The sequence below is a fragment of the Pan paniscus genome, chromosome 5, assembly GCF_029289425.2.
Source record: "Pan paniscus chromosome 5, NHGRI_mPanPan1-v2.0_pri, whole genome shotgun sequence".
NCBI classification, from domain to species: domain Eukaryota; kingdom Metazoa; phylum Chordata; class Mammalia; order Primates; family Hominidae; genus Pan; species Pan paniscus.
This window is the reverse complement of record NC_073254.2, coordinates 172,019,442-172,040,184: the sequence shown is the minus strand read 5'-3', so window position 1 is coordinate 172,040,184 and position 20,743 is coordinate 172,019,442. Positions and strand designations below refer to the sequence as shown.

At 38.0% G+C, this 20,743-nt stretch overlaps 1 protein-coding gene across 3 annotated transcripts in view; it reads right to left on the bottom strand.

The window, feature by feature from the left end:
• The window catches only part of ESR1 (estrogen receptor 1), a 416,254-nt gene that overhangs the window by 90,124 nt on the left and 305,387 nt on the right, over nucleotides 1–20,743 (bottom strand). For all 3 annotated transcript variants that reach the window (XM_063605040.1, XM_063605039.1, XM_063605041.1), the window contains one exon: nucleotides 3,202–3,340. In XM_063605040.1, the coding sequence (XP_063461110.1) occupies nucleotides 3,202–3,340 (139 nt within the window). The remainder of the gene's footprint in view (nucleotides 1–3,201; nucleotides 3,341–20,743) is intronic.

Genomic DNA, 20,743 nt, shown 5'->3' with positions numbered 1-20,743 from the left:
TCTGCCTCCCGTGTTCAAGCGATTCTCCTGCCTCAGCCTCTCGGGTAGCTGGGATTACAGGCATGAGCCACCATGCCCGGCTAACTTTGTATTTTTAGTAGAGATGGGGTTTCTCCATGTTAAGAATTGAGAGAGCCACTGAAAGGTGAGTCAGAAAGCATCATGATCACAGCTGTGCCTTAGAAAGCCTTCTCCAGCAGCGGTATGGGAGATGGACTGAAAGAAAGAGTAGCAGGACCAAGAAAGTGAGTCAGTGGTGCAGAAGCAAGGAATCTGCAGCAGAGACAACCAGGACCTGTGCCATGCAGAGGAATGGGGATAGAGGGGAGGTCTGGATTCAGAAGCAGTTCATAGATGACTTGATAGTTAACTGGATAATTTGGTGAGGGAGAAGGTAGAATCCATCGGTAACTTAAAGCTTCTAGCTTTAGTGTCTAGGTGAGTGTTGATGTCACCAAGACAGAAAAGAAAAGGAATAGACTTGTTGCGGAAGATAAAGTGTTCAGTTTAGAGTACAGTGTGTCTGAGGAGCTTATAGAACATTGAGTTGGGAAAGCATAGAGTGGTGATTCTCAACCAGAGACAATTTTACCTCCCCCACCCCCTGACACAACAGAAGATAGTTAGAAATGTCCAGAGACATTGTTAGTTATCGTAACTGGAGGAAGTGGAGGTTGCTACTGGCAGCTAGCTGGTGGAGTCCAGGGATGCTGCTAAACACCCTAAAATGCACAAGACAGCCCCTTGTATTAGTCTGTTCTCAAGCTGCTAATAAAGACATACCTGAGACTGGGTAATTTACAAAGAAAAAGGTTTAATGGACTCACAGTTCCTTGTGACTGAGGAAGCCTCACAATCATGGCGGAAGAAGGAGCAAAGTCACATCTTTCATGGCAACAGGGAAGAGAGAGAGCGTGTGCAGGGGAACTCCCCTTTATAAAACCATTAGATATCATGAGAAATTCACTGTCATGAGAGGAGCAAGGGAAAGACCTTTGCTTATGTTTCAGTTACCTCCCACCGGGTCCCTCCCATGACACATGGGAACTATGGGAGCTACAATTTGAGATTTGGATGAGGACACACCAAACAATATCAACCCCTCAACCAAGAAAGAATGAAAGAATGATCTGACCCAAAATGTCAATAGTAAAGAGACTGACAAATCCTGGCCTAGAGGGAATTAAAATTTCCAATCTGAAGTTTTAGAAAGTAGGAATGAATTGAGATGAGAACTTTTAGTCATTCATACTTCTGTGAGAGAGGAAAGAAAATTGTCCACCACCGGAGTGTACAGAAAGGAAAGAGAAGGCTGTAGCTGACAAAATCCTAGGCCATATCACCTCATTGGCAATATGAGTTTTTTGGGTGCAGTAATGTCAAAAACCTTCACATATTCAAAATGCAATTATTTGATGACTGTCCTCAAGCAAGTGTGTACTCAAGAAGATAGATAAGATCACCACACATTATATGTATGAAAACATCAGTGTGTACCCTATGAATCTGCACAATTGTGTCAATGTTATAAAAATTGAATTAAATTTTAAAAAAGAAGATAGATACAGATGAGGATGGAAATCAAGGAGCAAATGAGTTATGAATGTCCAAAAACCTAAACATGGTAGACACTCCAGGCAGTAGGCAGGGAAATATTATGTGTGGTCTAAGATTTTCATTTGCAAACTTGATATCACTTGGTTACAAAACCACACTGCTATAAGACAAAAAAATTAAGAGGACAGGAGAAAGAAAGAAAGAGGAAAGCAAAGGAAAAGAGAGGAGAAACGAGATAGGAAAAAATGGAAAGGAAACAAGGAATGGAAAGGAAAGAACACAGTAAAGACATCCTCTAGAAGGCTGACAGAATACATTGTGAGTACAGTTCTAAGGAACAAGACTAGTGGCCATTCTTGATAATTTTATGAAACTGTGATATCCAAATATATTCCACAGACAGCAAAATATGCTTCTTAAACTGTATCAACACTGTTTTTCAAAAGCTGTGTTAACACAAAATGACAAAACAATAACCAACACCTTGTACAATTCTCCAGTACTTAAATAAATTTTGCTGCAACTCTGCTCCAGGCACTTGGCAGGTGTAGAAAGATAGTGAAATGCTCTGAAGTAAAGTACCATGCAGAGATGCACTGTGGGCAGCCTGGCAGCCTTAGACTGCTTGGCACGGAGGCAAAATAGGATTGCAAGAAACAACAAAATGGTTCTTTCTCATCCAAAATGTTATGTAGCCCACAAAGACAAGATTTACCTGGAAAACAGAATGCTATGGCAGCAGACCAAAGGAGGCATCACTGAACATGAGAGTGGGAAGACCATGTGCCCAGCACAGGAGGTAATAGAGCATACCAGAGCCAGAAAGATCTTGAATTTGAACTCTGGCTCCACCATTTAGTGAGCTTTCCGCTTTTTGCAAGTAGCAGGATGTCTCTGAGATTTAGTTTCCTTTCTGGTAAAACATGGATGATGACATTCCTGCCTCCTAGGAGTCCGGTGATGATTAAATGAGATAATATATGTAAAGTGTTTAGCATCACAGCTGGTGCAGGGTGGAGACTCTATCAGTGGCAGCTGCTATTGAGTAATATCTAAATTCTATGACTCTAAGCAATGACTGAAAAAAAAAAAACCAATGGGACCCACATTCCAAGGCAACCCCAGAATGGTATGTGAAAGAAGGTAACATATTTGAACATGAAAATGAATTTGTCGACCTGAATGTGACCTTCAGAACTCTGGTCAAATTTCTTCATTTTACTGATGGGAAAATTGGAGAAGAAAATGAACAGGCTATTGTGGTAGGGATGTACAAGAAGCAACAACAGAGTTTAATTAAAGAGAGGTTATTATAATTTTTATATGATACAAGTTGAAGATGGAGTTAGAAAATTACCATTCATAATGACAGAGAGAGAGAGAGAGTGTGAGTGTGAGTGTGTGTGTGTGTGTGTGTGTGTATTAGAAATAATAGAATTCTTCTGAGGTAATGTCTAGCAGAAAGTTATCCTTAGCTTTCTGTGAATTTGACTAGGCTTCATCACCCCCAATGCACCCTTTTGTTAAGTAAACATACCTAATAAAGTTCTCTGAAGCTTCACCGAGAGATGAATAAAATAGTTTCATGAATGAACTATGATCGTAAAGAACATGCTACTCCTAAGCTACAGCCAGGTCACTTACCTGTCCAAGAGCAAGTTAGGAGCAAACAGGAGCTTCCCTGGGTGCTCCATGGAGCGCCAGACGAGACCAATCATCAGGATCTCTAGCCAGGCACATTCTAGAAGGTGGACCTGATCATGGAGGGTCAAATCCACAAAGCCTGAAAACAAGCAAGAAAAACCCTGCTGACTCAAATGAAAAAGACTCATTACTGGTGAAATTAATGCAACAGGGATTTGAACTGACAAGGTCTATTTTCTACTAGATGAAGTAAATGCAATATGAATATACTTTATAGTGAAGTCAAGTAATTATTTTTAAAGTCTAGCTATCTCAGTGAATTTCAATGTGGCATTAAGTTTCTTATTGCCATAGTGTCACATCTACAGAAACGTACCAACTTGAGCAACACACTTAGCTTTCTATAAAGTGTTATAATCAGTGTGAAAACTTGTGTGCCTTCTACTTAGACAGTTATAATAGTAACCTGTGACTGTTCCTCATTTCTGTTTGAGTAGAAGATGCTAAGGTGCTAAGAAATTTAAATTACTTGCCTTAGGCCCAATAGGAATTGGGGCACAGGCAGAATGAAAGTCACTAAATTTTTATTTCCTTGCTTCGTCCCTAAATCACACTCTTTTTTTGTAATATGTAAAAGAAAGACTCAGAAAACTCCATATATAAATAAATCACTTGGGATAATGAGTCAAATGGAAAAAAAGGTGACATTATGATTACTTCGGGTAATAACCACCAAAATGCTTCTTGTTTTCTAATGGTGAACTAGGAGATTAAAGCTTTTTCCAATTATTACTGATAGTATTGTGGTTACCTAATAACAATAATGAGAAGGAGGAAGGAAGAAAGGAAGGAAGGAGGAAGGAAGAAAGGAAGGAAGAAGGAAGGAGAAAAGCGAAAGGAAGAAGAGGAGGAGGAAGAGGAAGAAGGAGGAGGAGGAGGAGGAGGAGAAGGTTTGTTGAGCCCTTACTATGGGTTAGAAGCAATCCTAATGTTTCTTGCACACAATTTATTTATGAATACAACAACCTGAAGAGATAGGAACTGATATGCCCATTGTACAGATGAGAAGACAGATGCTCAGAGAGCTTATTTGTCTGTTGAAGCCAAAATCTGTGCCCTTGACCACAATGGACACTATATCTTCTGAGCTCCACTTAGAGAATTTGGATCAAGTGACTAAATAAATCACACACCACACACATTAAGATACGCCAGAGTGAGAGGGACATTAAATAAATCAAGTATCCACGAAGTTTGCTGCCTTCCAAATCAGCCCCCTAATTCTTTTGCCCTAAGATATCCCATCATAGTCTGTTTCCTTCCCTTCTCTCTTTGCCCTCAACCTTTCCTTCCCTCTTATCCGTGGGAATGACTCTAGGAATCCTGTTGAGTGTATGTGTGTGCGTGTTCTTTTCTTTTTCTCTCATGAATATTACACTTTTATTAGCCAGCTATACTTGTGTCGATAAAAAAGACAAAATGGAATTTTGTTTTCCTTTAACAATCAAGTATGAATGGTCTGCTCACAGGATGTTTCTTCTTAGGGTTCTTGGAGGTAACAAAAGCTCGGCATTAAACAGGTAGCTTATCATTTCTTACATGCTTAAGTATCATCTTCCAGATAATTGTTATATCCAAATAGATAATGATCCACATAGGGAAACCAATGCTAGAGACAGACCTCAGAGTCTGTGGCCCCCTCTCTTACCATCATTTCATAATCAAAGCTCATCAATTCTATCTTGAGGTAGCTATAATTTTCTCCTTTTTCATTGCCACTGTTAACATGCTAATTCAGCTCCTAACAGTCTCTTACCTTTTTGTCTGACTTCTTAACTAAGCATAATTATTTTTAAGACTTAGCCATGTGGTTGTATGTATGATGAACAGTTGATTCTTTCTATTCCTAAGTGGTATTCCATTGCATGGATATATCCCATAAATAAATACGATGTATCCTTTCATTGGACATTTGGGTTGTTTCTAGTTTTTGGCTATTACAAATAAAGCTGCTAGGAGCAATTTATATACAAGTTTTTGAATGGATATATGCTTTTATTTCTCTTGGTTAAATACATAAGAGTAGGATATCTGTATATAGCATGCCAGGTGGATGTTTTAGCTTTTTAAGAAACTGTCAAACTGTTTTCAAAGTAGTTGTACTGTTTACATTTTCACCAGCAAAACATGAAAGCACCAGTTGGTCTACAACCTCACCAGTGCTTGGTATGTTCAGTCTTTTTAAATTTTATACATTCTAATAGATGTACAGAGGTATCACACAGGAACGGTGGTTTTATGTGCATTTTCCTAATGACTAATAATGTTGCACATCTTTTCATGTGTTTTTTAACAGATCATTTTGCTATACTGTATTCAAATTAATCATGCATGTATCTGTAAATCCTGCTAGACCATATACTCACTGTAGGCACAAGAAGCATGATTCCATCAAATTTTGCATTTTTAAAGTTTAAATTTATTGCACCTTCCACTACATCACTCAGCCATGCCAAGGCTCATGACAGTGTAGCACATCACTCAGCCATGCCAAGGCTCATGACAGTGTAGCCTGTCTCAGAGCAGGTGTCTTTCCATTGAAAAGAGTGGATTCCACTCATGTAAAGAAGGACTTGGCATCAGGAAAAATGAGAAAGTGGGTGGCTTTGTTTATAAGGATAAGTAAAAGATGAAAAAGCAATGATTTGGTTTCAGATCCCCAGGGGGTGTGGGAAGGGAGGGAACAGGTATCTCTACAGTGTGCAGTGATTTACCTATGGGATGTACTGGGTCAAAAGGAACTAGTCTTGCTCTCAAGGAAACATCTCCTGACGCAGCAGCAAATGTTCCTCTTTCTCAATACCCACGATCTCATAGGATAAGCCAAACTGGTTTCGGTTTAAGTGATCAGTACTTAAAATGAAAGCCCTCTGGTTTCATTTCTTAATTTCATAATTCTTTAAGATTTCACCCCAATTTTTTAGGTTAAGTCTCATAATAGTAATGTAAACTTACACGGTACATTAAACTTACTTGCAGAAATGTTAACATTCAAAAGGGAAGCTTTTTCTCTCTTCTCATGACATTTGCTATACGTAATATTGCCACCCATGATGAAACCTACCTCGGATTATCTAACACCCTAAATAAACCTCAAAAAGAATCACGCAGGATGATATCTGGGCGTGTCTCATGAGTTACAACTGCAGTTGACCATGTAACCGATCAATATGGAAAACCAAAGGCCCCTTTCTGATGAGAACTTTACATGTTAAATGGAATTATAATTTTTAATTCCCACATTACAGTTCCAGTATTATTTAGGTCTGACAGTTTCAGTGGCCTTTTGGAAGCCAAAGAAGCTCCCCATAAGCATTTGTGCCACATAAGGATGGTGATCATGGAATCTGTCTGAAGTATGTCTGTTGGTAATAGTTTTCAGTCGGAGGCCAGCAGGATTGCTCGATCCTTCTGTTGAAATGTTGTAGACCTCTCAAAAAGAGTCTATTTAATTATCTTTCCCAGCTGTGCATATTGCCTGCAGACAAGGGTTATTAGATCTGTTGCACAGTGTGCTCTGCAAGTTCCTGGGTCAGGGTTGGGAGAGAGTGTGCAGGAAAGGTTATCAATTAACCTTCTCAATGAATGTGAAGACTATGAAAGATTATTAGATGGAGTGTCTCTTTTCTTCCAATATACTGGTCTCGACTTTACCACACAGCATCTAACTACCTTTTCAGCGTGGAATAAATATCCGTGAGATGCCTTCAGTTCATAGCCAATGGAGAAAAATAATGTAATAAACCACATGCAAAATTATATTGGGCCAAATATGGATAGACATCAAGTTTCAAGACCTTGGTTTATTTTCCTGATAAACAGGAAGAATGTTCTGATATGCAATTCCAAATGAACCTGCTATAATAACTTAGAGGCATTCAAAAAGTAAATCCTGTTCTCTCCTGACCACTAGAAAGTGTCACCAATAATAACCTGGGAGCTTAGCAGCTGCTACGGGACATAAGGAGAGGTATCAGTGATAGATATTCTCGCAGGTGGCAAGTGAGAGGTGATTCATCCCGCCATCATTTGAGGACCTCCATCTCAATGACATGGGGGCCATGGGCCTGTGGCCTTCACACAGGAGGGACAGAATGCATATCGAAAAAGTAGTAACAATAGTTTGATAAGACTAAGTGAAATCAGTTGCTCAGAAATCTCACTTAATAAAATAAAGTTTTTTAAAAGCAAACTCAGGTTTTAATCCCTAGTCTATATTCACAAGTCCCAGTAATAGTGAATCCAGAGATGATATATTGAAAAGAGAGAGAAATGCCTTAAAATGCTCACTCCTCACCCCGCGTATGGGCAGTAATCTGGCTAATAAAATTGAGGGGAGTCTCTTTCATGGCACATTTCACCCCTCCGTCATAAATCAGCTCACTACTTCCAGCTTCATCACCAAGCACAGATATCCCTGCCTTCTGCCTTCCATTATACAGTAATGGTTTTTCCTCCAAGATGTGTTAACTTTGTGTTGACTGTGAAAGGAGCTCATGGCATGTCCACCTCCCTGTCCCAGGCCTCACGAGATCCTGAGCCCTCTCTCCACTCTGCTCTACTAGGGACTTCTTACAAATTGCCTAATTTGCGTTGGCACACAAAGAGATTCTTGAAGCCTCACCCTCTTTTACTGAGTGTGGCAAGGCTCTTAGAAATGATGTTGAAAAGTGTGCAGAGATCTCCAAGCAAAATGACTAATATAATCTAAATCCTTGTAAAGTTCCACACTACCTTGGAGTAAAAGATAAATCAGGGTGGCTCTTCAGTAGAGACATGAAAAAATGTAAGCACTACAGTAATTATATTCCTGCTTCCATGGGATACAGTCTATGAAGATTCAAAGCAGAAACACTGCAAAAGAAAAAAGCAACATTTCCCTGAGGAGTGCTATTTACAAAAAGCTAGGTGGTTGGTTCCCTCAGTAGATTCACTGGAAAAAAAAATATTGGTTTCCTGACCTTCAAAAGAGATAATCATTTTCTCAGTCATATGATGACCCCAATGTTCTCCAAAATGTCAGTCATGAAATTGCCTGTTGCATTTTTTTTTCTGTATTGGCTTTTTACTCAATAGAAGAAGAGTTGAATAATTCATCTCTTTCCCTTTCAATGCCAAAGACTCAGTGCAAGAGTATAGTATGGGAAAAAAATAAATCATGGAAGGAAGATTGTGGCACAATGATGGTTACAAGCTAAATAAAACTTTGGATTTCTGGGAGAAAGCTTATAGAATATATAGTATCAGAAGAACTAGACTCCTGTGTAAATACCAAGCAGTCTTCATGTCCTATATTTTGCAACTTATTCTCCAAAAAATAGTAACTTATTGCCATACCATGGATCATGGGCCCTATCGTTCCTATAGTACAGTTGAAATGACCTTCCTTCTCTCCAAAAAAAAAGTTTGGACTCTCTTATGCGCAGACTCATTAAAGCTATGATTCCCATTCTGTAACACTTTAAGATATCTTCGATAACAGGACAAACACTTAAAAAAATTAAGAAAATGAGTTTCATCCATTTAAATAAAGAATGTCACAAACAACTCTTACCAAATATGTACTACTGTTAGAAAATAAAATAAATGCAACATCCATCACCAAAATAAATAGTAATGGAATAAATAATCACTTGTGTTGAAATATTGTGAGTCTCAATGCTAGAAGAACATGAGCTTTCTCTTGAACCTACCCTACATCACCATCACTGTGACTATTCTGGTTTTGCCCTGCCATAATAAGGAGGTGTGAGCAGCTCCCACCCTGACCCGCATCCCGTATCATACCACATCCAATGCTCTTATGCAGCTGCCATACTAAATAACCACCTTGCCAATATCAAGCTGACTCTTTCTTTCTTGAGGCTACAATAGCCTTCCTCCACAGGCCTGAGGACTAGCTATTTCCAAATCACATCCCAACATGGGACTTTTTGATTATCTGGAGGGGACACTCCCACCCATCTCCCAACAGAATGAGGAGGGCAGAAGTAATGAAGTCATGAGCTGAAAAGTCAAGAAGACCTGACTTTCAATTCTTCTGTGGTCTACAGCCAACTAATTAATATCTCTGAAAGCATTTCCTGTCTGTAAAATGCAGATGGACTGGCCTACCACTTAGGGTTACTGTAAAAATTAAGGGGTTAGCAGATGTCCCAGAAAGCCATGGTAGCTACTCAATAAATATTAGTTCTATTCTCTCCTTCATCCCAACAGGCTGCAATTTCTGCCCAATAGAAGAAAGCACTGCTTTTGCAAAACACCAAGAGAAATGTTTTGTTTTAAAATATTTTAGGTTTATAACTTCAAACTTAAATTGGGCAGTTTGTGCTTGCCCTCATTCATGATGTCATGTTGTATTTTCTGTTTATGTTTTTCTTTTCATTTATATATAAAAATAACCTAATAAAAAGGATAAAAAGGAGTCCTGGGCCTCAAATAGCCCTAAAAAACAACATTTTTCATGATTTAAAAGGAGAGGGAACAACAGCATGTGGATTATATTTTGCCTAAAATACATGTGCAAAGAAATGAGAAAAGAAAGCACGTTTGGGGTTTTATTACACTCCAAGCATTTCAAGATGTTTAGCATGTCCAGAATGCAGCTGTCTTCATACACCCCCAATTAGAAATAGTTGATGGTTTTCTACTGAACCCAGCAGCCCTCCACACTATGTTTGCTGCTGTCTATTTGCCTTGGGATAGACAGAACAAAACTTGCCTTGTAGTGACTACTTGCCTTGGGAAACAAAGTGGTGTTCTTCGGGCAAACGCTACGCAGTAAAAACCAGTGGTAAGAAAAAAAACAAAAAACTGAATTCATTTGAGAAAAAATTGAAGAATTTAGTCCAGAAGTTTTACAATAAACAAAGGTACTGCTTCTTAAAATAAATGGTGTATGCCTCAAATAAACACCCCATATTAAGATGACCATTTCTTGAAAGAAGTATGAATGATGAAAGTCATGATATCTATGTAAATCTGCAAACTTGCCAACTTTGACTATGCAATCTGATAACAGCACCGTGTATTACTTTATGTAATGTAATGAAGACATTTCTGACATTACCCATTCCTTCAGAACAATGCAACAGAACTTATATCTTACTCTGAGATTTTTTTTTTTACATATACAGATTCAAAGGTGATGTTTCTGTAGTATATCTCAACTAAAAGCCAACAAGATTGTTTGTGATAATTCTACTTCTTCCTCATTTTTATCTAAATGGAGGATAAAAACCAGTAGAAGGCCTGCAGTATTTCCTGGACCTCTCTACTGTAATGCATACATGAGGTATAAACTACACGGCAAAGAAAGTCTCTCCTTTACCAAGACCTTAAGTACGATGAGTGGCTAACTCATTGTAGACCAATCATTAAGAAAAGAAACCTAAAGACAAAACTGGTTTCAAGTCTGCCCAACTGTTGCTTGGTTTTCAACTCCAACCCAAGTAACCACACTCCTTATAATGCTCCTTTGAAAAATTATTGGTCTTAACCACAAAACTGCATTCTGACTCTACTTCAAACATTCTTTAGCAGCTTTTCCCTGCTCTGGACATCAGCTCATGTGCACAGTTTAGTCATCCTGTGTGTCTGTGTGTGTACTATATTGTAGTTACATTCTACTCACCCACTAGTATTTGATTATTTTTACACATCAACATATAGGACATAAAAGCAGTGTATGAACTTCTTCTCTATTTAGAAAGAAAAATGAGGCTTATAAAGCCCTTCAAGAAATTAAGGTTTAGAATTATAGATTGTAGCTTATGTAAAATAACTATAATACAAAGAGAGAAATTATTCTTTACTTTAAATATAAATTTTATGAAATATTTCCCATAACCTTTATTCATCAGTTTAGTTTACCACATACCTTTTAATGGCTAAATATGTATATTTTTTCAAAAGCTGGATATATCTTAATTCTGATCACGATATATACAAACTTTTAAAATACTGGGTATATTCCTTTAAAAATGTATGGCCTCACTTTTTGTAGGAAGTTGATATGAGAAAATGTCATTTGTATCTTTGACAAAGGGGAGTATGAAGATATTAAGCTGTATCCCTCCTGTAAGCATTCATTTCTTTGGCAAATTTCTCTCCAAATTTGGTAACAAGAAAAGATTTTCCTCTCCTAAATAATTATGCTCCTATTTGTTACCTAATAAGAGAATGATGAAACTACTTACAAACTTCATGCAGCCCCACCATCAGGAAGCACAGGTGTTAAAATGTTCAAAAGCAGTAACAATTTTACTTGTTTCATGGGAAAATGACTGCCTCACTCCTACTTGTTTCTGGATCTCACACTTGACTGTATTATTGAATTACTAGGTACCTCATAGGAGACTTTGCAAAGTAGACAGATAAATAAATCATTAAAATATGTATATTTGTTTTCACACACACACACACACATAATTACCCTTTTTTCCCTCCATTTAACAAGTAAGTTGTTTGATGACAGGTGAGGAAGTAGTTTGTCAGGAGAAAAGAATTAATCTCACAGCTCTATCTGACTCCAGAAAGAAAAATAAGTCAAGACTTTCAGATTTGAGGATGAGACTTGGGGATCACAAAAAAATAATGTCCCTTAGAGAAAACAAAGCAGATGGCAATCCTACCTTGTTACCAGCCCCATCTGTATTACACTCAGAGCCTTGGTTTATGAAGAGATGGTTGTCATGACAATAAGTATTTGAGGAGAGTTCTGGAGAAGCTGATGGATTTAAGAGTATCTTCTAGCTTCCCAATTTTCCAAACACACACAAAAAAACCCATCCCCACCCTCATCCCCAAATAAACAATTCTATTACTTCTTATATTTGCTACAATTATGCTATGTAGATATTTTGAAATTTTGTACTGTCTCTTATCAAAATCTCCTGGGAGTGACAGAACAGATCCTTACTCTGATACAGCACAGCTTGAAGGTAAACTAGTCTTTTATTTTTGTTCAGCAAAGGCAATTGTATTAACCACAGCTTCTTTTTATTTTTTTCCTTACACGCTCAGAAAGAAATCAATTTCAGCTTAAATGAGAAAGGGGAAAAAGGTAAAAGAAGTTATTTTTCAGTTTCTGAGAGTAGATTGCAAACTAAAGAAGGGAAAGAATTAATAAACTATGAAGTAAAGTACTTAAGACTGCCCTTTTAAGTGCTTGTCAAATGGACAGGAAGGACAGCTACTGTGGAGTGATTCCGAGTTACCTGACAAAGAGCACAGACTGGCTGCATCCGAAAAGTCAACAAGCACTTGTACCTTGGAACATACATTCTTTCCATCAACCTAGAAGCAGACCTACGAGCATTTCAAATACTATTGTCATCAGTCTGCATTTTCCAGATAACTGTATGCTCCTGGTAAACACTACAAATGTCATCAAAACAAAAACTAAGAGGGAAGTAGACAGTCTCGTTTTTAGAAGCAAGTCTCCAAACCGCATGGACAAGGATAGCTTCCTCCCATCTCCACCCAGCTCAAGACCCTCCATGAAGCCAAAATTGATGACAACACTGTCGTTTTAGTGAGATATTTCTCACACACACACACACACACACACACACACACACACACACACGCACTTGATTTAAAATCTAGAGGAACACCTGTTGTTGCCAAGAACCCAGGGACTTAATAGTTCTGGAATGGATTAAGAGCAAAAAAAAGAGGCTTATATTCCCATTTTCTACTTAAGTTCAGAATGTCGAAATGGGAGTTTTACAAGGTAAAATTGCCAGAAATGCTGAGCATCAAAGCATATGACAACGCTTCAACTGGGAAGCCAGAGAAAAGCCCCATGGCTCCATATACAGAAGGAGCGGGCCCAGCCAGTCAGGAGCCCTTTGGGGTCCAAGGGTCTCACAAGCACATGGGGGGTTAATTCAGAAAAGACTTCTCCCTTCCTTCCAGTCTTTCTATAGTTCCCTATCTCCCATATTCATTCCATTATCCTACACAAATTTCAGCAACAAAGAGAGAGAGCAACCAACCAAAGAAAGGAGAAAAATTCATTTCAGCGTCTTCCACCCCACCTTTGAAGTCGTAACCACTGAACTTGTATATGCCATTCTAGAGAGAGGCCAAAAGGAGACTGGAAGCCAGAAACTATTTTTCTTTAACCCATGGTGGATTCTTTTACAAGCACAGTAGATCTTGCCAGGTCATTAAATAGCCACTCTAAAAATAAAGTGGGTAGCTAGGTACTACAGTTGGGATGTAGTTTGTCCCCACCAAAACTCATGCTGAAATTTAATTGCCTGTTACAATGTAACAGTGTACAGAGTTGAGGCCTTTAAGAAGTGATTAGGATGTTAAGATGTATTCATGTCTTTCTCATGAGAATAAATTAGTTCTCCAGGGAATGGATTAGTCTCAGAGTTACAAAGTGAGTTAGCCCCTTTCGTCCCCTTTCTTTCTCTTTGCACGTGCCCATTTCTCCTTCCAATTCTCTGCTGTGTTATGACACAGCATGAGGCCCTCATTAAAGGATGGCCAGATGTGGCTGTCTGATCTTGAACCTCCCAGCCTCTAGGATTGTGAGTCAAACAAATCTTTATAATTTATACATTACCCAGTCTCAGGTATTCTATTATAGGAACAGAAAATAGACTAAGACACCAGGCCACCCTGTAAGAGAAACTCTCTAGACTCTAGATGCTAATTACTTTGAAAGTAAAAACTATCCCATATCTTGCTAGTTCAACATGGCCTCTGGCTTGGTACTAGGTCTCATCAACAATGTTGGCTCCCTAAGGATTACAACAGGAACTACAGCAGTATTTCCTAATAAAGATAAAGAGTAACCGTATTAGTTTCCTCGGGTTGCCATAATCAAGCACTACAAAATGGGTGGCTCAAATCTGCCTTACATTTAGTAGTAAAAATGTATGCGGTCTTCAAGATTGCAAAGCCTCTTGTTCTAAGTATTTTAGGTTACAAATGAGAATAGTTTGGATTGGGGTTACTAAAAAAGACCAAAAAACAAAACAAAACCATAAACCCCTCCCACATACAAAACAGTGGCACATATACCAATTAAAGCAAAGTTTACAAATATTTAGCAAGGCAGAGAAGGAGGTGTCTTTTCTTAGATACAAGGACATGCAGGTGCCGTCACTGAAATGACATAGACTGTTGTTATTCCATCTCATGATGACAAGACTAGAGATTGTCCTAGAAGAGAATTGACTTATCTCAGGAAATCATTACCTGGGCTCTAATTTGCTCAGGGAATGCTAGAATTAAAAAAAGGCAGAATCACTCCTTTCCAGGAAAACCTAATTAGATATCATATTTATATAAAGAGAAAAGTATCTGTTGACTACCTTCTTAGAGTTCCAAGTGTCTCAAAAGGACTGATAAGTTTTTCTATGTAGAATATGATATTATGAGGATGGAATGTGTGATAGAAGGGATAATGGGCTTTGTTAGGTCCAACTTTGCCACTTATGAGTTAGGTGATTTGGGGTGAATTATTCAATTTCTGGTGCCTAGCAGAGTGTCTTCTCTTAGTGTATGCTCTATGGATATTTTTTGAATGAATGAATGAATTGTTCTGGGTTTCAATTTCTTCATCTGCAAAATGAGAATGGTAACACTATCCCTGCAGCATGTTATGGTGAAAACTAGAAAGAATATATAAAAAGTATCTATCACATTCCCTGGAAAATATGGGTGGTCAACAAATAAATGGTACCTATCATTGTATTACTTCCTTTTTCATTATAAAAAGTACCAAATATTACGCAGATAGCAAATTATCTACTTACCACCTAACCATGAGCTTCACATATAAAATTTATAGGTTGAAACACACACATAAGAGAGTTCTTAAATATTTTTATTCCATTTGGAAATCTGGTATAGTCTACAGATGACTTCTCAGATTAAGGTTTTAAGTGCATAAAACAAAATATTTTTAAAAATCACAAAATGAAACAAGTTATACTGAAATCCAGTTCTTAAAAATGCCTGGGTATTTATGGACCCCAGGGTAAGTGCCCCTGATAGGATAAGGATCAAAGTCAGTGACTTCCCAGATGATCAAAGGCTGCTGGAAGACTGTCTCATTACATCTTTTCAGAGGACTGTAGGAAACATTTTGATTCATTACATATTTTCTCTCAAATCCAAAACACAATAGACTAAATAAGAATTTCATGCATCCTACATGGCAAACAAGATATCTCTTTCCCCATCTCCTGCTTTTCTTGTAATGCTCTCATAAAATGATTGAAGAGCTAAGAAAGTATTATTAACTATTGGAAATGCTTGTTATATATAAGACAAACAGATTTTTAAAAAGGTTTCTGTACAAATCTAGTAAAACAACTGCTATTTAAGAGCAGGTACAAGAGTTGGCCTTAGTGACTCACTGTTGATGATGACTCACTTCATCAACTATTAAAGGAAGTCATTAATATCCTTAACTAACCAAAGAAACTCTGTGAAAATGCATCAAGATTTGAAGATTAAATGTAAATGCAAGCCTTAAAATAGATTAATAAATTATAAAATGATTTTGATTTCTCAAAATCATTTTATTTACTTTTAAGTGATAGCAAAATCTGTTAACATGAAGCTATACATGAAATAAACAGGTAAAACCTCCAAAATACTTGTTTCTTGCCTTTCAAATCTCTTGTAAAGATTTGCCTGAGGTATGAAGCTTTCTCTGGTGCCTGAACAGACATGGCCAGCTGAGGACTGGCCAGGAGAACCAGGACAGCCACTCAGACATTGACGCTGATACAACCATTACGAGGGTGTTTGGAAGAGATGATGTAACTGTTGCACTGTCCACTCAGCCCATTTTGTACAACATCTGTGGGTTCTGTCCATGACATCTTAGATACCAATAAAATCCAAATTTAGGACTAGGAATCCATGGCAAAAACCAAATCATTCCAATGGCATGTAGCTACATGAAAGGATGCTGTTTTGGACAGCAAATGGAGGGGAAGGATACCTAAACTTTGGAATGTAAGTTAAGAGGAAGAAAACAGATCCTAAACATAAATACTTGAAGGGTAACCAAACATATGAGAATTAACTCCAGTTGTTAATAAAACAATTGATATAGTGATATAGTCTCTATCTGGGGTCTGAAAGATCATGTACGATTAATAACATGCTTTCAGGAAAATGTAATTGGTTGAGTGAAAAAGGTTTCTGATCCCTTCCTTAACCTTTCCCCAGTTCTAGAAGGTACTCCTCCTCCCGTGCATGACTTCCTGAGTCATCTGTGTGCTGGACTCACTAGAAAGGAGGATGCATTTGCCCTCATCTTGGCTTTTCCCAAAGAACCCAGCACGGTGCTTTTCACAAAACTGATATTCAAAAAGGATTCTGAGTGAATGTTTGCAAGAAGCTAAAAAAGAACAGAAAAAAAAAAGAAATAATACTGATTTTATTGGCAACTATAACATCCTCTTGGTATGGGCAGCTAGACTAGGCCTCATTATATTTGAGGCTATGTGTAAATTGCACAATTACATGTAAATTTTACATAACCATTTAATACCCCCCACTCCCACCCCAATGGGGATGCTTCAGAGAAATAACAAAGGTAAAGATAAAAATTTAAGAACAGTCCTAGCTACACAGAAAATCTAAAGCCATAACATATGAGAGCAAATAATTTTCTTAATAAGCCCAAGGAAAATATCTAATTTGTTAAGTGGGATATGAAACCAATGAGTTAATGTGAAATTTTAAAACAGAGATAATAAGTAACATGAAAGATTAACCAAAAGCTAACGTATAGAGGAACAAAATGCCAAGAAGTAACAAGAAGAGCTGGGGTTTCCCTCATCACTTCTGAAAGCTTTGGGGACACCTCTAAGCGCTCTTTCCCTCCCCGTGGCTTTCCTGGGCTTGCTTTCAAATCTTTTCAGGATGGTAGCATCTTTAAAGATTTTCCATTCTCCATTACTGCTTTTCTTTTATTTCTGTGTTTTTTCTCTTCTGCCACTCCATCCAGTGGAGTTTTAGCAAAGTGAACATGATTTAAAGTTTGAACTGTATCAAAAATTTCAGATAACTTTTTCCCTGTTACAAACACAGTCAATGTCAAGAAAGAGGCGAAAGTGGAACCACAGTTTGCTGAAAAATTACCTAGGTTCTTGGATCTATCTGTCTCCAGCAATCATAGCTTTTCTGCATATTGCTTCTTAGGGCTTATTTTCCTCCCAATGCATCCATATTAGCAGTCATAATGTGTTATACTTGTCCATTTGAAGTACCTACAGCTATAATATTATCCTATGAGATACTTTGTATCTTCTGACTCATTTTGCAACACTGGGGCTATGATTACAATTAAACGTTTATCAGAGTGTAAAAAGCATTCCAAGTTTCCTAAGGTTGCCACAAAAAGATTACAAGGGTTGGGGTTTATAGTGACCTAATGTCTCAATTTCCATTTCTTCAAGGATCTACTATAGGATCTTTCACTTATTTAGTAGTTGATTAGTAAATTCAGTGTTGATTGAATGGATTTAAAAATAAATAATTACATTTTTAGAAAATTCAGAAGCCAGACATATGCCAATACTGACTTCCTACAAAGACTGATCAGATCCACCCCCATTAACTAGATTTGCACAAATCATCCAAAGCAATGAACGGTAAGATGCTCTTCACACATTGTTTTTGTTTTGTGTTGCTTTGTTTTTTTTTGTTTTTGTTTTGGCCAGGACTAGGAAGTCTACTTACATAGGGACAGTACCTGCTTTTTGGTTCTTATTGCCCCATTTTACTAGCTGGGATGAAGTAGTAGAATAACACCATTGGATGGTCTGGAACATGTTTGTCACTCAAATCTCCTTTGTCCTTAATAGATAGTGGATGGTCTCCTACTTGTTTGAAATTACCCAAAAAATGAGATTCCCTGTACTTTACTCCAAGCGTGGCACTTATGGATTTGCTCAGTTAAATCAATATATCAATAACAATTTCATTCCTCAAATAGTTACTGAGGACCTATTACATTCAATTTACTGTGTGAAGGATTGAAATTAGCATACTTTTACTTTTGTCTATTGAGATGGATGAACCTCAAAGTCCTACGTTAACCCTCTATATGCATGCTTATCACTGTCTATTGCTAGAAAGGGAATGATATCTCAAGAGGCATATAACATGGTCTCATATTAGTGATATCAAAATAAGGCACTGCAAGTCTTGGTACCCAATCCAGAGGCACCATTTGCAATCTAAGAAGAGCCCAGAGGAGAGGAAAATTGGTAATGAATCAGTGGGGAGTCCACTAAGGCAGAGGGGCTTTGGCACAGCCCAACAGACAGACAGAAATGAAGCTCTCAGGACTCAAGAGGAGCCTCATTCCACGCAGAAGAAGGATCATGGAAACCACACAAGCGGGTACTAACAGTCAGGAACAAATAGAACACATAGAGAGGACAGTGGGAGGTCCCCTTGGCTAAAGCAGAGGGTGTATTGAGAGAAGGAAACCTTTGCCTCAATGGATCGTAGGCAAACTGAGAAGGACCATAACACCTTGCTGAGAAGTTTGAATGTGATTCCTTGGTGACCACAGCAGGAGGTCCTGAAGTCCCTGTCCTTCAGATGCAAACAAGGAGGCTGTCCCATACAGACTATCAGGGAAAAAATGCACTGTTTATCAAAAGATATGAATGTTCTTGACAGGCAAAGCCCTGCTCAAATGAAATGGCAGTGCAGGGAGATGATATTCAGTGTGATGCAGCTGTGAGTACTTAAGAGTGTGGCCTGAACCCAGCAGGGCCTTGGGTGAGATCTCAGCTCAGCTACTTCATAGTGGAGACACCATGAGAAAGCTATGTAACTTCTCCAGGCCTCAGCTTCTTCAGCTGAAAATGGAGCTTAACAAAAAAAGAAAGCACTTTCCTCATAGGGTTATCATGAAGAGTAAAGAAATCAGTAAGTATAAAGTGCTAGAACAGTGTCTGGTGCCTGGTCATTACTCATTAAGTGTTAGCTCATTAGCAGTTGTTGTACTCATTGTGATTCAAGGTGATTCAATCCAGTTGGCATAAATGTATTTTTAGGGCACCCACCTTCCTTTAAAATTCTTACTATTCATGTGGAATAAATAAAATCAAGTAACAATAATAATGATAATTCAAATGATTTGTATCTTCAAAAATGTCTAACTAGAAAATAGAAATTAAGGACACAATGTAGTTAGAATTTCAATGTTGAACTTAAAAATATCTTTTTCAAATATCTGATGTATATCTTAAGTCATAATTTTACTTGAAGCAGGACTTCCCATATATTTTTGCTAACCATTAGTTCATGTCCCTAGGAGAATTGTGTAGAATTTTCTTTTGTGTCTCATACTTCCTGTCATATAAGTGCTCAATAAATCTTGGATGGATGGATGGAAGGACGGATGGATGAATAGACGAATGGATGGAAGGATGGATGGATGACTGGATGGACAGATAGACTGATGGACAGATGGATGGAAAGACGGATAGGAGAAGGAAGAAAGGCAAACAGGCAGGCAAGCATGTCAGATGTCACTTGTTGTCCTGGAACAAGAAGTCAAAAGCCCTTTTATGGATTCAGGAGTTTTGGATCCCGGGCCACTACCCATGTTCCTAGGGGCTGCTTTTCATGCAGATTGTCAGCTTCCAAAGGTAGCAAGGGACCCATGACTTCACAGTGGCTGCTGAGTGTGTGCTCCACATGGTCTCACCCTCCTTGTATCTTCCCTAAAAAGACCCCACAGCTGGGTTTGAGAAACACTGAAGATATGAGAAGGCATATGAAAGGCATTATGGTTTCCCCTTTGCATCTGGGAAAATGACATTATTTAATTATTATTGATAAAGATTAGTTTATTAAGTCAAGACAAAATGCCTGCCTTGGAAATTGATCTTTCCAATGATAATTTCTCAAATGAAAATACCCTAAGCACAAATATACAGGCTTGACTCTCTCCCTTGCTCATTCTTACCCTCTTTATCAATGAGCATCTATTTCCTGATATTTTTAAAATGAGATTTATAGGCATGCTGGTAGTTTGCTAGAATGCACTGTATTGTATTTTAGAGAAAAAGAAGCAAGGAAGACTCCTTACTTACTTTGATCCAGTTTCCTGGACTCACTTTTGATGAAGAGACTCATTTTGGACACTGCCCACTGTCACAGATGGAACAACAGGGTTTGTCACCCACGGGTCCTAAGTCAGCAGCTGAGGAGCATATTAGGGCATTAGCTCACCCTTACAGTGTATCTGGAGGAATGTTTTACAATTTAATTCAGCAAGTTTTTAATGAGTATATATATGTCTAGCATTGTATCATGCTCTGTGAGAGATACAAATCAGAGACCAGAGATCGTATTTGGACAGTTTACTGCAAATTTATTAGAGCTTATTTTTTGAAATGACAAGGTTCCAGTCTTAAAGAGCCAGCATTAATGTTTTCCATATCATGTGGGCATAAAAGACTCTAATCTTCAG